At 44.4% G+C, this 13,004-nt stretch overlaps 1 protein-coding gene across 1 annotated transcript; it reads left to right on the top strand.

Moving 5' to 3' along the window:
- Nucleotides 1–405: 405 nt before the first annotated feature.
- Nucleotides 406–12,443, top strand: emilin2b (elastin microfibril interfacer 2b). The gene is given in 10 exon segments (XM_048266514.1): nucleotides 406–600; nucleotides 902–1,027; nucleotides 2,484–2,665; nucleotides 2,994–4,174; nucleotides 4,177–4,609; nucleotides 10,462–10,629; nucleotides 10,799–10,846; nucleotides 10,951–10,995; nucleotides 11,227–11,358; nucleotides 11,542–12,443. Coding segments are annotated over 10 exon segments (2,775 nt in total). The 5' UTR covers nucleotides 406–454; the 3' UTR covers nucleotides 11,856–12,443.
- The last annotated feature ends 561 nt before the right edge of the window (nucleotides 12,444–13,004 follow it).

Genomic DNA, 13,004 nt, shown 5'->3' on the forward strand with positions numbered 1-13,004 from the left:
TTAACTATTCTGTATGTTTTGAGGATCGTTTGAGAAGAATTTACCAGATGAATGAAGGGGAGCATGAATAGCATGTGATAAAATGACACAGCCTACTATCTTAAAATGCTCCCTTACATTGCCAAGTTCTAAACTTCATGACACAAAGAAGGAAAACCAAACGAACAGCGGCATGGTTTAGCCGATCACATTCTGGTTTTACAAAACAATCTGTTCAAAGATCAGAGTAAATGGACAAAGCTCCAGAACAGCACTTAAAGTAAAACTTGTAAAAATTGTGCTTCTCTCAGGGCGGGGGTTCGTGAGGCGAGGTGACGCAGTGGGGTCTTGAACGTCACATCTTTGCCAACCCCATCACTCGAGGCAACGCTCTCGCCAGTCCACGAGCGCACTGTTGCGCAAGAACATTAACTGCGACTTTTGCGCACATTTAGTCAATAGATCAATATAAAATATGAAGTCCGGTTTTACTGACTTCGGGCGTATTATCACTCTAATTTACCTGCAGCTAAACATCCCCTTAATTTATGGAACCCCGTCAAGGTATAGTATGTTCCAAGGCAATGCATATTCTGACTCGGCTCCACGTCAGAGGAATAAGTAAGTGATCTTTCTCTCATCTTCGTAATCCATTTAGAAAACGTCTTATTTTGGATTACATGACCGTGCATAGGTGCATTTATTTGAATTACTCCATTGGTTATTGTCCTTATGATGACTTTACAGCACAGTTTAAGGAAGTAATCAATTAAGGACATGTAGATGCCTAGTTAGCTGATGTCTGTTTCTGAAATATGTACTGTAAGCCTATATTTAAACTATATATTTTGATATGATGTTATAGATAAATATCATGTTGTTTTTTGCCTTTTGATGATACTTGAAATTCATTTGTCTCTAGAAACTGGTGTGCGTATGTTGTACACAAGAATGTAACATGTGCGGTACTTGGAGCTACGGAGAGCGTGGTGGAGCCAGAGCTCGCACCCTGCCCTATGCACCAACCTGACTGCGCGCAACGCGTGATGTAAGTGTCCCAAGAGAAATTCTCACAAAAAAACAGGGTGGGAATTTATTGGTCAAGGGGAGCAGTGGTGCAGTTGTTTTGGTGGAGGAATATGATCAAATAAATGAATGATGCTCCTATAAAACTCTTGAGCCATGAGCTGTGTTGTGTGTCATATCGAAATGGAAAACATCTTTGGAGTGTCTCAAATCTCTGAAATGGCAGATTTGCAAATGTGATCAACAGAACATTTCGGGTATGGTAATATGTAGGCCTATATATAAAATCCATAAGTACAGAGGCATAATGTTAAGATTTTTCTAGTTTGTGATTTTCTCCTATTTAGTTGGCCTTAGAGACCCTGAGGCCTTTTCCATCCCTTTGTTCTTCGGCCGTGCAGAGGTGACCAGATTAGGGCCTGTTTATGGAGGGCAAGTTCCTGGGGTGAGATTTAAAGAAAGATAGTGATGACTGGCATGATAAATTAGTCTTAACCTGCTGGCCTGTTAATGAGACCTCATTTATTTACGAGCTATGGTATGCTGAGGTATAATCACCATGTGCAGTTGCATGTGTGCATCTTCATGCTAATGTTCTTTTCTCATGGGGTCATTGCATGCATAGCCATGGCCAGAGGCAGCCGAGTTGCTGTCGTCACCTTCCAGACCTTCCTCTGCAAAGAGAAGACAATATGGACCCTTTCAAGAGAGTTCCATTATCAGCATCATAGTTGGCCCCACAAGACTGCCTTTTTAACATTCAATATGTTATCTTAATGCAGAGGAAGTAGATTGGGGCCCAAATAGAACGTTCAAGCATTGTTTTTGTTTTTATTGTTGAAAGGGTCCATTACTGGAGACTGTGGACTGAATTTCATGGTACCATGATTCTGGCAGTCAGTACATATACACAGAGCACATAAGAGAGAGAGAGAGAGTGAGAGAGATACCCACTACCTTAGGGTCATACAGAGAAGCTGCCGTCCAGATGTCTGGCATAGGCGAGATTAAATCATAATGAATTATGAGGATCATAATAATGTCACTGGGCTCTCCAAGGCTGGTGTTTATATTTCTGAGTCATTTGAAAAAAAAGGGACATGAGCACATCTGCAAAAAGTGAGTCCGGTCATGTTTCCAGTTCTTCTGAACATTTTCAGTTTGCCTCTGTGGAGAGTAATCCCCTCCCTCTTGGCTCACTCTTGCTTCCTTCACAGTTAACTGCCTGGCTGGTGGTACCTAGCCACTGTTTGCTCCTTTTCCATGATATAACCTTTTTGTGGGTACAACTTTATATACACATAGATTAATAATCCAAGACAAAAATGTGTATGGGTACGTGTCAGAGTCATCCAATCTATTTTGAAAAATGTACCTATTCATACACATTTTGAATCACAGAGAGCAGTATCACATAATTAGAGTAATACTAAAAACATGCAAAACAACTGGTAATGACTTGCCCTGTGCTTGTTCAGATATCGAACACACCTTCGCCCCATGTATAAGATTGGATACAAGGAGGTGACCGAGTTGGAGTGGAAGTGTTGTCCACTCTACCAAGGGTATGATTGCATGGAGCTGAAAGACTTCCCATCCACACCTGAAGAACTGCGTCCAAATCCAGCACATATTCCTGAACAGGAGCAGAGCATGTTGGGTATACTTTATACTAATCGCTATACTATAAATATTCAGTATTAAAAATGTTTTCCACAGTATAGAGTAGGCAATAAAAATGCATTTGCACATAGAAAACTCTGTATCATAAATTTACCGAAAAAAAGAATTACAATGTATGACAGTACAGAAAAAAATTGATCCTAACTGGCATGTTTTGAGCTTGTGTGTGTGTGTGTGTGTGCGTGTGTGCGTGTGTGTGTGTGTGTGTGCGTGTGTGTGCGTGCGTGTGTGTGTGTGTGTGTGTGTGTGTGTGGGGCTTTTTGTTAATGATGCCTTCAATCCTTTCTTTGTTTTCCCCATTTCAGGCCCTGAGAATTTTGACTCTGCAGCTGGTGAACTGTGGAGCCAGGGAGAGCCTATTCCTCCCTGGGGAGATTCGCCTCAGCGAGGGCCTCAGCCCAGTCACCCGTGGCTGCAGGGCGGAGCGGCCAGTGGCAGGGCACCGGCTGACCAGCGGAAGGTGCGTCAGCTGGAGTTAGAGGTGCAGCGGCTCTCCCAGAACCTGCTGGACCTGCAGGCCGCCATGACGGGCATGAACGCCAACCTGCGGCAGGATCTGCAGGAGGACGCCAGCAAGATCTTCCTGAGCATGCTGGGTAGTGACCGACAGCCAGCCAGTGCTCTGGGAGCAGGCACAGAGAGCATCATCCTGCCTGCCATCACACCAGACCCGCTCTCCTCATCTGCCACAGAGCAGCTACAGATTCAGGTCAACGACCTCTCGGCCACGCTCATAGCTAATACACAGGCCCTCAAGGAGCTGCAGGGGCAGGTCAAGCAGCAAGACGGACAACTGCGCCTGTTAACCAACGCAGGCCAGGGTGCGCTAGAGCCGCCCCCCACCTCCAATTCAGCCAAGGAGAGCTCTCTAAAGCACTACGTGGACAGTAGGATCTCGGCTCTTCGCAACGAGCTGCTGGAGGGCATGGAGATCAAGATGTCCGACCTGAAGAACTCCTGCGAGTACAAGGTGATGTCGGTGAGCGAGCAGTGTGAGGAGCAGGAGACCTCCTACCTGAGCCTGGCCGAGCTGCTGGACTCCAAAGAGACCGACCTCCGCAAGGAGATCCAAGATCTCCGCGACTCCCTGGTCAGCCCGGGGACGGGCTCCCCTCTGGCGGTCGACGGCGACCTGCGTGCCCGGCTGGCTAAGATCGAGGCGGCGCAGCGCGAGCTGCAAGCCGCCCTGGAGAGTCAGAACGGCACGCTGAGGCGGGTGCAGGAGGGCAAGGCGGAGCTGGAGGGGCGCGTGGAGCTGGCGGAGCGGAGCGCCGAGGTGCACTGCCTCTTACTGGAGGAGAAGCTGCGCCGGGAGAGGCAGGAGGAGAGGCAGGAGGAGGAGGCCGCGGAGCGGGCGAGAGCCCTGGGCAACAGCTCCGCTCTGGAGGACTTCAGGAGACAACTGACCACCCACCAGCACCTCATCCACAACCTGGAGGAAGTGCTCAATGCGACCGCAGACGCGAGACAAGCACAGCAGCAGCAGTGTTGCCGCGAGGTGCAGTCCCTCGCAGCGGCAGGTCGAAGGTCTGGAGAGTTCCGTCGCGGTCGCTCAACGACTCGGCGTCTCTGCACGCGGAGGAGCTCCAGCAGCTCAGCGCCGCCTGCACTACCCCGAAAGGGGCGCCACGCCTTGGGGAGCACCTGGTGCAGAGGGTGACCACGCTGGAGGACGTGTGGTCGGGGGTGGACGGCCGAGTGGCCAGCGTGGAGGGTGTGTGTGGGCGGCTGGAGCCCCTGTCCGACAGCCTGCGGAGAATCAAAGATGGCCTCAACAAGCACGTGACAGGCCTGTGGACATGCGTCAAACAGATGAATGGCACGCTGCGTTCACACACACGAGACCTTCACGCCCTGTACGAACACACACACGCCCTCCAGGACACGTTGGAACAGACCACCAACACACCTGTCCACTCAGGTGAGTTGTGCAGTCTCCGTCTCCTGTCCTGTAATCTAATCTGGGCTCTGTCATTCTGTCTCCTCTCTCTGCCTGTCCCTTTGCCTCGAGCCCAGTCTCATATCCGTCCTGTGTCACCTGATGGTTGTGTGTGAGTCTGGTCCAGCAGACTATCTCATTAGTGCTATTTTACTAGGCGCAGCTGCGGCCCATCTGTTGGCCACTAACTGGCCCCACTGCTGATCTCTCACTCACCCACAAAGGGTGCTGTTAGCATTTCCTCTGTAACTGTTTAGCAATGCTAAGGTGTGTGTGTAGGCTTGTTTATATATTTGTGTGTATGTAGGCTTGTGTATATATTTGTGTGTGTGTGTGTGTGTTTATGTTTATGTGTGTGTGTGTGTGTGTGTGTGTGTGTGTGTGTGTGTGTGTGTGTGTGTGTGTGTCTGTGTACCTGTGTGTGTGTGTGTGTGCATCATATTATGTCTCAAGGGTAACCTTGTTTTTGATTGGACCCACATGCTTGTTTTAAAAAGACCATTGTTCAATCATCAATGACTGAACATGTTGTTACCTTGTTTCTTTTCTGTATGGTGGGGTTTGCTTTTCTACTTTTGTGTGTGTATTTACACAAGTTGTTGTTACACAAGTTATGTGTTTACACAAGTTGTTGTTTGTTTATTTCTTTGCCTGTGCGTGTGCGTGCGTGTCTGTGTGTGTGTGTGTATGCACGTGCGAGTGTGCATGTATCTGCATCTGTTATTCATTGTTACTCTGAGCTTGTCTTCGGTGATGGCTTCTCCCCCACACAAATCCCTTTGTGATCCTGTAAACTGGTACACACACACACACACACACACACACACACAAACCAGAGGCAAGGCCATGGCAACACCCTTTGAATTTATGAGTTGACGCTACACTTTTTGAATCCAGTTTTATGAATTACACATCAGGACAGAACAACAGTAAAGGATTGAGCAATGTTCACCACTCTCTCTATCCCCACATGTGTTTGTGCGTGCGTGAGAGAGAGAGAGAGAGAGAGAGAGAGAGAGAGAGAGAGGACATACGTTTGTATGTCTAAGTGTCTGAGCATGTGTCCCTCAGGTGTGTGAGTATCCCTGTAACACAGAAAATAACAGTGTAACTCACTCTCTCCCTCTTTATCTCAGTGTCTCTCTTGTAGTTGACATTTGACCTGTGCTGTAAAGATGTCTCTTTCCCCCTGCTTCCATTATCCTACCCCTCAGAGCAATGGTTAAATATACAGACATTATCTATGGTGAGGATGGAGTGCTGACTTGTGTAGTCCAATACAGGGCACACAATCATAGGCTTATCAATATTGCACTGATAGCAAGCCAGTCAGAATGCATTTGGGAATAGAAGCTTTGTCCAATTTAGATCCTGTCCAGTTTTGTGAGTTAATGGGTGTGTGTGTGTGTGTGTGTGTGTGTGTGTGTGTGTGTGCAGATGTTTGTGTCATAGATATGATGTCAGAGAGGGAAGCTTGTGTTCTTAACCACATTACTCCCTCCTGTTCGATGTGCATAAAATAATTGTGTGTGTGTCTGTGTGTGTGTGTAGACTTGGCGGCTATGATTCCATTCTTGTATTCTGTATTCTGGACAGAGAGTGGTGCATAAGTTAAAGACGTCATTCCTCTTGAGTGTTGACCATCGGTACCCTTTCTCTCAGTGCAGCTTATCAGACTGCAGTCAATAAGTGGGTTAGGTACTCCTGTGGACATTTTATTATTACACATTATTTTGTGTTTCTCAAGACCAGCTCCTCAGATTTCTTCTTTTACCTTTCTTCTTTATGTGTGTTTGTTAGTGTTTGACTAGATTCCAACCAGACCTCCTCTATCAGAGTAAAACCTGCCATCATGAGCTCTGTAACTTTTTCCTGCGTTGTGATGCGGTGCCGTTTCATGTCGGCTGTATTTTCATCCTAGAGGACATCTGGTGAAGGGTCTTTATGAGACTTTCACTATCACAGTTAACAGCTGGAGCCCAAGCTTACATTACAGAGCACTTCTGTAAATCAGCTTCAGGTGCTGCATTTAAACCCTACACATCCACACTAGGGGTGGGCGATATGGACAAAAAAATAATATCTCGATATTTTTTGTGATTTTGACGATAACGATAATTAGTCGATATTCTTTAAAAAAAATTGTAAAAGTCTAAGTTACTTTACAGCTCATTATTTATGAATAGCATCAATACAATAATAACCAATAACCTAACCTGTGACTTTTTAACCAAATCAACCAATTCATTGTCACTCTATGACACATTTCCAATTTTGCCCCCACTTGTGTGTGTGGCAATGATCTAGCCAGCTACATTAGAGAAGATGACTAACAGTTTCCCAAGAGAAAGTCTGAAGCTGAAGTTCCTTTCAAAAACCTTTACTTAGGATTCACTGTAAAACTAAGCAGACCAACAGAGTACATCTCGGTTATTTTCTTCGATGTTTTGTTTAAGAGAAAGCATTCTAAGTTACAGAATAGAAACTAATGCGTTAGCTTATGGCTAATGTATATGAAAAATATATATCGATTATTAGCATAATCGATACACGTAGATATTTATAGCGAACTTCAGTCCATTTACAAAAGGGTTACATGAGAAGAGTTCTTTGTTTACAACTGACTATTAAAATACTCAAAGGCAAGTGTTTTCTCTCCATATAACACCATGTAGGAAAAAATGTGACTGTCTCATCAATGCTATGTGAACAGAAGTAGCTGCACAAAATCCCAAGTAGGCTTGATCTCGCTACACAAAATAAACATTAGGCCTGTGTGTGACAACGTGGACCCACTAGCGATCATGTGACACTTGCTCTGCTGCAACGGGGCACCTCCTGGATGTAGTGAATGTATGGGGTTTCAATGCGTGATTTTGAGTGTTTTTCCCCATAAGTAATTTAAATACTCGATAATGTTAATTTGCACATTGTTAAAACAACAATCACGATATTATCGCAGACGACATAGCCTATATCGCCCACCCCTAATCCACACACAAGCATATGTGCACTTTCACAAGGACAGGTACTGACCAGAGGTAGCCAGTGGTTTATGGGGAAGTAAACACACACACACACACACACACAGTGGAAGGAGGGAATATAGGTGGAGTAGAGGGGGGTCTTGGGCCACTTTTAGGGGCATCTGTGTGTTAACTGCTCCTTTAATCATCACTGCAGGAGAACAGTTCTGTGATCATTGACATGTGGAGACCACTGGAAACCATTACGCCCCCCTACAACCTCTCCACCCCCTGCCCAAACTACACAGTCGGACACACACACATTACTTTTTTACCTTTTCCCGCTTTGCTTTCACTGTTCTTTCACTGGTAGTAGCCACAGCCCCTTCTTTCCTTAAGTTGGATAGGCCAAACACACTAACTCCCTAGTGTCCCAGTGATGAAGGCTTGCAAGTAGTTGACTTTTTCCCAGGCCATGGGGTACTGTGATTACGGTCATTAGAAGGCTCAGACATCCGAGAAACATATGTGGTGAAGCAGGTAGAATGTTAGTGAGCATACACACTCTCATTCTCTCTCTCACACACACACACACACACACACACACACACACACACACACACACAAAATGATTAGGAAATTGGCCAATAGGAAATAAACAATGGGTGGGAGGTGGTTGCAGCAGTGCTCACTGTTTTACTGGAATAGCTGTTTGGAGGCTGAGGCTGATTCCTTCTCCAAATCAGCTTTTAAGAGTTTTATAAGCACAAGCCCAGAAAACTCATGGGCACCTAGACCTGGACCGTGGGCATCTGGGCCCAGATATTCTGTACATTTAGATGGTTTATTGAGTAGAATTAGAGTGTAGTGCCCATGCATACTTCCAATGGCTTCCAAGGCCATGTCTGCAGCATACTGACAACATGCAACAACATATTTTCTTATCCCATTCGATTCCATTATAGACAGAATACCAGCTGAGATCTGTTGCATTGTTTTTTTTTTAATCAGGGCAGTAGTTTTCAGATTACATTATGTGCTTACATAATTGCAAAAGGGTTCTTCAATGTCTCAGTTAGCCTTTTAAAATTATATCAGATTTGTAAACAGAATGTGCCTTTGGAACATTGGATGAATGTTGCTATTTACAACATTAATGATGAAAACAAGGATATTTCTAAGTGACTCCAAACGTTTGAATGGTAGTGCATTATATGAGGAACTTTGTATAATTCATGCTCATAATTCATGGTTTGCTGACTGACTTTTTAGTACTTCCATGTGGCTTTGTGTGTGTGCCCAACCTCTCTGATCCCCCCATTTGCAAGTAGTTTGTAAGGCCAAAGAGACCAAAGCTTCAGGTCAGATGTGTTAATAGATAGACTATTAGTTTAACTTCCTAATTATGGGATATGCCATTTCTAGGCTTTCCCCCCCTGAAGTACCGGCACAGATTTACAGCGGCTAGAATGTTGTTTTTTCTTTCTACCGGGTAACAAACATCTTTGAACTGACCACATCCAGCCCTCACTTGAGGCACTTGAGAAACACAACTGAGCCCTAGCACCAGGTCTTGTGAAGCTGTGTGTAAAAGTAGATCAATATAGAAGAAAAGATTAGTAGTTTACACAATTATTTGCAAAGGTATGGACTATATATCTACACAACTTATTGGATGAAACAACATGAATATTCCATTTCTGTGGATTCTTGTGAACATTTCAAGACTGAATATGCTACATCTACTATTTTATTAAATACAAATATATACAAAATGGCTAGAAGGTAGGGATACACCAAGGGGAGAGGAGGGCATTTTAATTGAGACATAGTAAGATTAATTTGACAATGTAAAGCACTATGCATATTGTACATGAATTCCCAAGAGTCCAAGCTTTCAAATGGTGTATATTATTACTATGTTATAGAAATATGGTGTATACAATTGATTTAGAATGTTGGGGGTGGGGGTGGGGGAGGGGGGTAGGTGTGCCGTCGAAGGTACACTGTCTCATATTAACAGTGGAGAAATCAAGCCAATTTACTTTTATGTTTGCTTTGCACTTTGCTTACGTAAAGACCATGGAAAAATTACCTCTCTCATTACTGAAAGTGCTCAAAGGAAAATGTGATCGATAGATAGATAGATACTTTATTGATCCCCAGGGGAAATTCAAGAAGATGTGTTAACTCAGTCTGCAGGGAGCACCTCAAGGCATAATGTATTAGCAGCAAATGTCAGAGATAGAGGGGTGCAGATATGGCTGGGATTTGTAGTTCATGTGGAAATGTCAGGGTGCATGTGAACAGATGGAGGATCTTGCAGATGAACACCTGCAACTGTCACTCTGTTTTATGAGCCCAGTTGACTTCTCCTCCTCTGACCATCACCTCACACGCTCCTCACTCTCCTCCCTGCCTGCCCTGTCCTGCCCTGTCCTGTCCTGTCCTGCCCTGTCCTGTCCTGTCCTGCGCTGTCCTGTCCTGTCCCATGCTGTCCCTGTCCTGTCCCATCTGTCCTGTCCTGTCCTGTCCTGTCCCCTGTCCTGTGTCCTGTCTTTATGCTGTCCTGTCCTTCCTTGCCCTCTCCCTTTCCTCTCCCTTTTCATTTTCTGCTCACCAATTTGAATGCTTTGTGGTTGGTGTCATGTAGTAGGCCTAAATGATATAATGAACCAGTGCCATGTAATGCATGATACACTAAATTCTCCTGAAAGGGATAACTTTCTTACACACCTGAATAACACTTACAATATGATTGAGTTGACAAAAGCTCAACCGCAGAGGAAAGTTTGAATCTTGTTGACTGAGGTAGAAATATGGACTCCTGAAGTCATGACAGTTACTGAGTGTTAATGTGCCACTCAGGCCATGAGGATGCCACCAGTGTTTCTGCAGTGACTGGTTCCACCATGCCGCTGGCCCCCGTGTTGGAGACGGGGGAGGCCGGGCCCCCGGGCACTAAACACGCCTCGCGTCCACCCCATGGTGCCAACGGGAGCATGACCCCTGTCAAGGGCTACGCAGGAGCACCAGGTGGCCACACATTTTTCAATGTTTTTATTTTACTGAATCAGTGCATCTTTGGGTTCAGTGCACAGCACCTCATACATCTTTTTACCTTATTTCTTTGAAGTACAGTATGCATGGTACAGTATATGTTTGTGGATGCCTGTTATAATGTATGTTTGCGTATTTCCTCCAGGTTACCCTCCTCTGTCTCCTGTGTCCCACACTCCTGACAGTCCCTCAGGTTAATATATATTTGGAAAATATATTTTTACTGAACTTAATGGATATTACACGTTTTTGCATAGAAATATCTTCCAATGCATTCACATTTTCCCTGTTTCACAGGACATGAAATCAAATTGGAGACAGCTCAAACGGTGCTGAATTTGGGTAGGTACTAGCTCTTTTTATGCTTTATGATCAGAGCCATGTAGTACATTATATAATGAACTAGGGCTGCCTGAGGATGTAAATAGGTGATACAGTAAGGTAAGGATACAGTAAGGTATGAAATACCTCATTTTTATATAAAAGACAAATATTTTGTGTGTGTGTGTGTGTGTGTGTGTGTGTGTGTGTGTGTGCGCATGGCCTGTTTGCATGCTTGTCACCCCTGTGCAGCACCCCAGTTTCTATTTGACCCCATCTCCTTCTCGGCTGGCCTGACACTTCTGCCGTTTCCTGGGTCGATGGGCATCATTCGCTTCAACAAGATTCTCATCAACGATGGGGGCCATTATGACCCACACACAGGTACAGACACAGCACTCAGCCCCTGCAACCATTTCTTACTCTGTTCATGCTAATAAGAGCCACGCATGTCACATGCACCAGGGCACAGGTCGAGTCTGTTGTGTCCATGCATCATTCCATCTTGTGCCATTGTTCTGAGTATCTGTTTGTGCATTTGTGTGTTTACGTGTGTGTGTGTTGTAGGTATATTCACTGTACCTGTAGATGGGCGTTATCTGCTTAGCGCAGTAGTGACAGCGGAGCGGACGGAACAAGTAGAGGCGGTGCTCTCTGTGTCCAATCACAATGTGCAGAGGCTGAACACATCATCTGGGGGTGTGGCCACAGACAGCTGTTTGTGTGGTGGCTCCGCCTCCCTCAGTCTCATTCTGGATCTGAAGAGAGGTGACAGGGTGGGGCTGGTGATGACATCTGGCAAACTGGCCGTCTCAGCATCCAGCGAGATTGTCTCCTCATTCAGTGCCGTGCTGCTTTATCCAGCGCAAGTAAATAGATGATGGACAATGGAACACCATCATTACTGCACTACACCAGCAGCAATTTCTCATATTTGTGGAATGTTATCTCAACATTGCATATAAAAAACAAAGAGAAAAATATATAGATTATGTAAATCAATTCAGCTTAATGCTCTAAGCTCTAACTAACTTACACAAACAAGAATTAACTTAATGGACATTACTTCAGGAAATTCCAGACACTCCAAATCATCTCCTTTAAAAAAAAATTTGTTTTAGTTTTAATATATTGTTTACTCAGAGAGAGCAGAGAGAAATATTTCTGTGTGTGTTTGTGTATGTGACTTAAATGTGTTTTCTAGAAAATCTGTGTTTAGTACTTTTATTGTGTGCAGACAACATATTTTGTTGATCTGTTTTTTTCTGATCTAACCTAGGACTTTTCAGGATTTATTAAGATCAGATTTTATTTGATCAAACAAACAAAACCTAATAAAGTGCCTTCAATGGCAACTGTCCTTGCCTTGGACTATGTAGGTTGGGCTTTGTGGCAAGTTAAGGTATTAATCCAAACAAGTGAATTTTGCCCTATAATGTAGTTAAACTTTATACATAATGACAGGATTCTTGTCGTCTTTCTCAGAAGTCACATGGTATTGTTGTGTGATGCTGTTGTTGTCAGCTGATTTTTACTTGGAAGTCCTACCTGAAGTGGGAGGATGACATTGCCCCAATGCTAGTGTCTGACTGTTGTTAAGGACTCTATCATGTGATACTTCTGAGGAGGAATGCATTTGAGACATTTAAAGGTAAGAACTAGAATTGGCATATTACCCAGAGTGTAGGCATATTTATAGATAGATAGATAGATAGATACTTTATTGATCCCCAGGGGAAAGATGAAGATGAAGGACCATCAAAACTTTAAGGCCACTGGAGTGGAAGAATAAAATAGATGTCTGCCATGTAGCCTACTCTTCCTTGCCCCATGTAGCCTAAGTCAGATAGACCAAAGAGATCTGCAGTTCAGAACAAATTGCCTAGGCAATGTGCATCTTTTATTCAGTCCATCAAATTAACAATGCTTTGGAAGGGTTTTTGAAGGCTGTCTGTGATGCCAGTAGGGTTTGTTTGTTAACTTATTTGATTTATTATAACAAATGTATAATTACTTATACATTCTTATAA

This window comes from Alosa alosa, chromosome 16 (genome assembly GCF_017589495.1).
Source record: "Alosa alosa isolate M-15738 ecotype Scorff River chromosome 16, AALO_Geno_1.1, whole genome shotgun sequence".
NCBI classification, from domain to species: domain Eukaryota; kingdom Metazoa; phylum Chordata; class Actinopteri; order Clupeiformes; family Clupeidae; genus Alosa; species Alosa alosa.